This window comes from Photinus pyralis, unplaced genomic scaffold, assembly GCF_008802855.1.
Source record: "Photinus pyralis isolate 1611_PpyrPB1 unplaced genomic scaffold, Ppyr1.3 Ppyr1.4_LG5, whole genome shotgun sequence".
Taxonomy (NCBI): domain Eukaryota; kingdom Metazoa; phylum Arthropoda; class Insecta; order Coleoptera; family Lampyridae; genus Photinus; species Photinus pyralis.
In genome coordinates this window covers 22,714,398-22,715,410 of record NW_022170596.1, presented here as the reverse complement: position 1 = coordinate 22,715,410, position 1,013 = coordinate 22,714,398, and the positions used below count along the sequence as shown (strand labels likewise).

General features: G+C 38.4%; 1 protein-coding gene across 1 annotated transcript; it reads left to right on the top strand.

Moving 5' to 3' along the window:
• Positions 1-368: 368 nt before the first annotated feature.
• On the top strand, positions 369-734 carry LOC116170625 (solute carrier family 66 member 2-like). The gene is made up of 2 exons (XM_031487129.1): positions 369-496; positions 542-734. Exons 1-2 carry the CDS (start codon positions 369-371, stop codon positions 732-734), a joined length of 321 nt encoding a protein of 106 aa, XP_031342989.1.
• Positions 735-1,013: the final 279 nt, after the last annotated feature.

The following is a 1,013-nucleotide window of genomic DNA, read 5'->3' as shown; positions in this document are numbered from 1 at the left end:
ATGATTCTGATCTTGAAATTCCAGTCATTCGAGAGATGTTTTCTGGACGCATTTTAGATTATGTCGGGAATAACACTGCATGCTTTATTTTTGATATGTCTTTATAGAATTCAACTCGGTGTTGGTGCCATTATGTAAAATTATTACAAATATCCTGCTTTGCTGATGATAGTGTTTTTGCTTGTAATTTCAGTCAGCTAAATGTTAAACCTAATCGGAAGTAGTGCATGAAGATCAAAGCGATTAAAGCGCGTTTCCAATTTTTTGAATGAATTTTAGACTTTGATCCAAAATTCTTTTGGAACTGGTCGGATTTCCAATCGTACCTCGACTGCATGCTGGTATTTACTATCCTAACGTCACTTCTAATGTATCTGCTTATCGATCAATCGTATTTCGTCGAACTCGTCGGATTTTTGGCTGTGTTCACCGAGGCCATGCTCGGTACTCCACAACTTGTAAAAAATTTCCAGCACAAATCGACGGAAGGCATGAGGTTGGTTCTCAATTGCTCGAATAACATGTACAAAAGTTGTTTTAGCATCAGTATGGTGATAATGTGGACGTGCGGCGACATATTTAAAACTTTGTATTTTTTATTTCGCGAGGCGCCGTTGCAGTTTTGGGTTTGCGGATCGATACAGGTTGCGGTCGACGTTTTAATTTTGATACAGGTTTACGTGTACAAACAACATGATGAACCTCAAAGGATGCGACCTCACCGGGGGGATTGAGTAGCCATGGTGTGGACTCACGATGATACACAAAATAACTTAAGTATGATACAGGCAAACCAAGTAGATAAATATTGCAGATACCCCCATAAAATGCATCATTTCAATCCGACGACTTCCAAAACTACTTGTGATGTTAGTAAAAGTTACGTAATCAATACGATCTCGAGTACAGGACCAACTGGTGAAGTTAATAGCGTTCATTGGAGGAGTGCGGAAGCTAGTAACAATCTTTTACACAATCAAGAAACTAAAAAGACAAATGTTCATTTAATACAA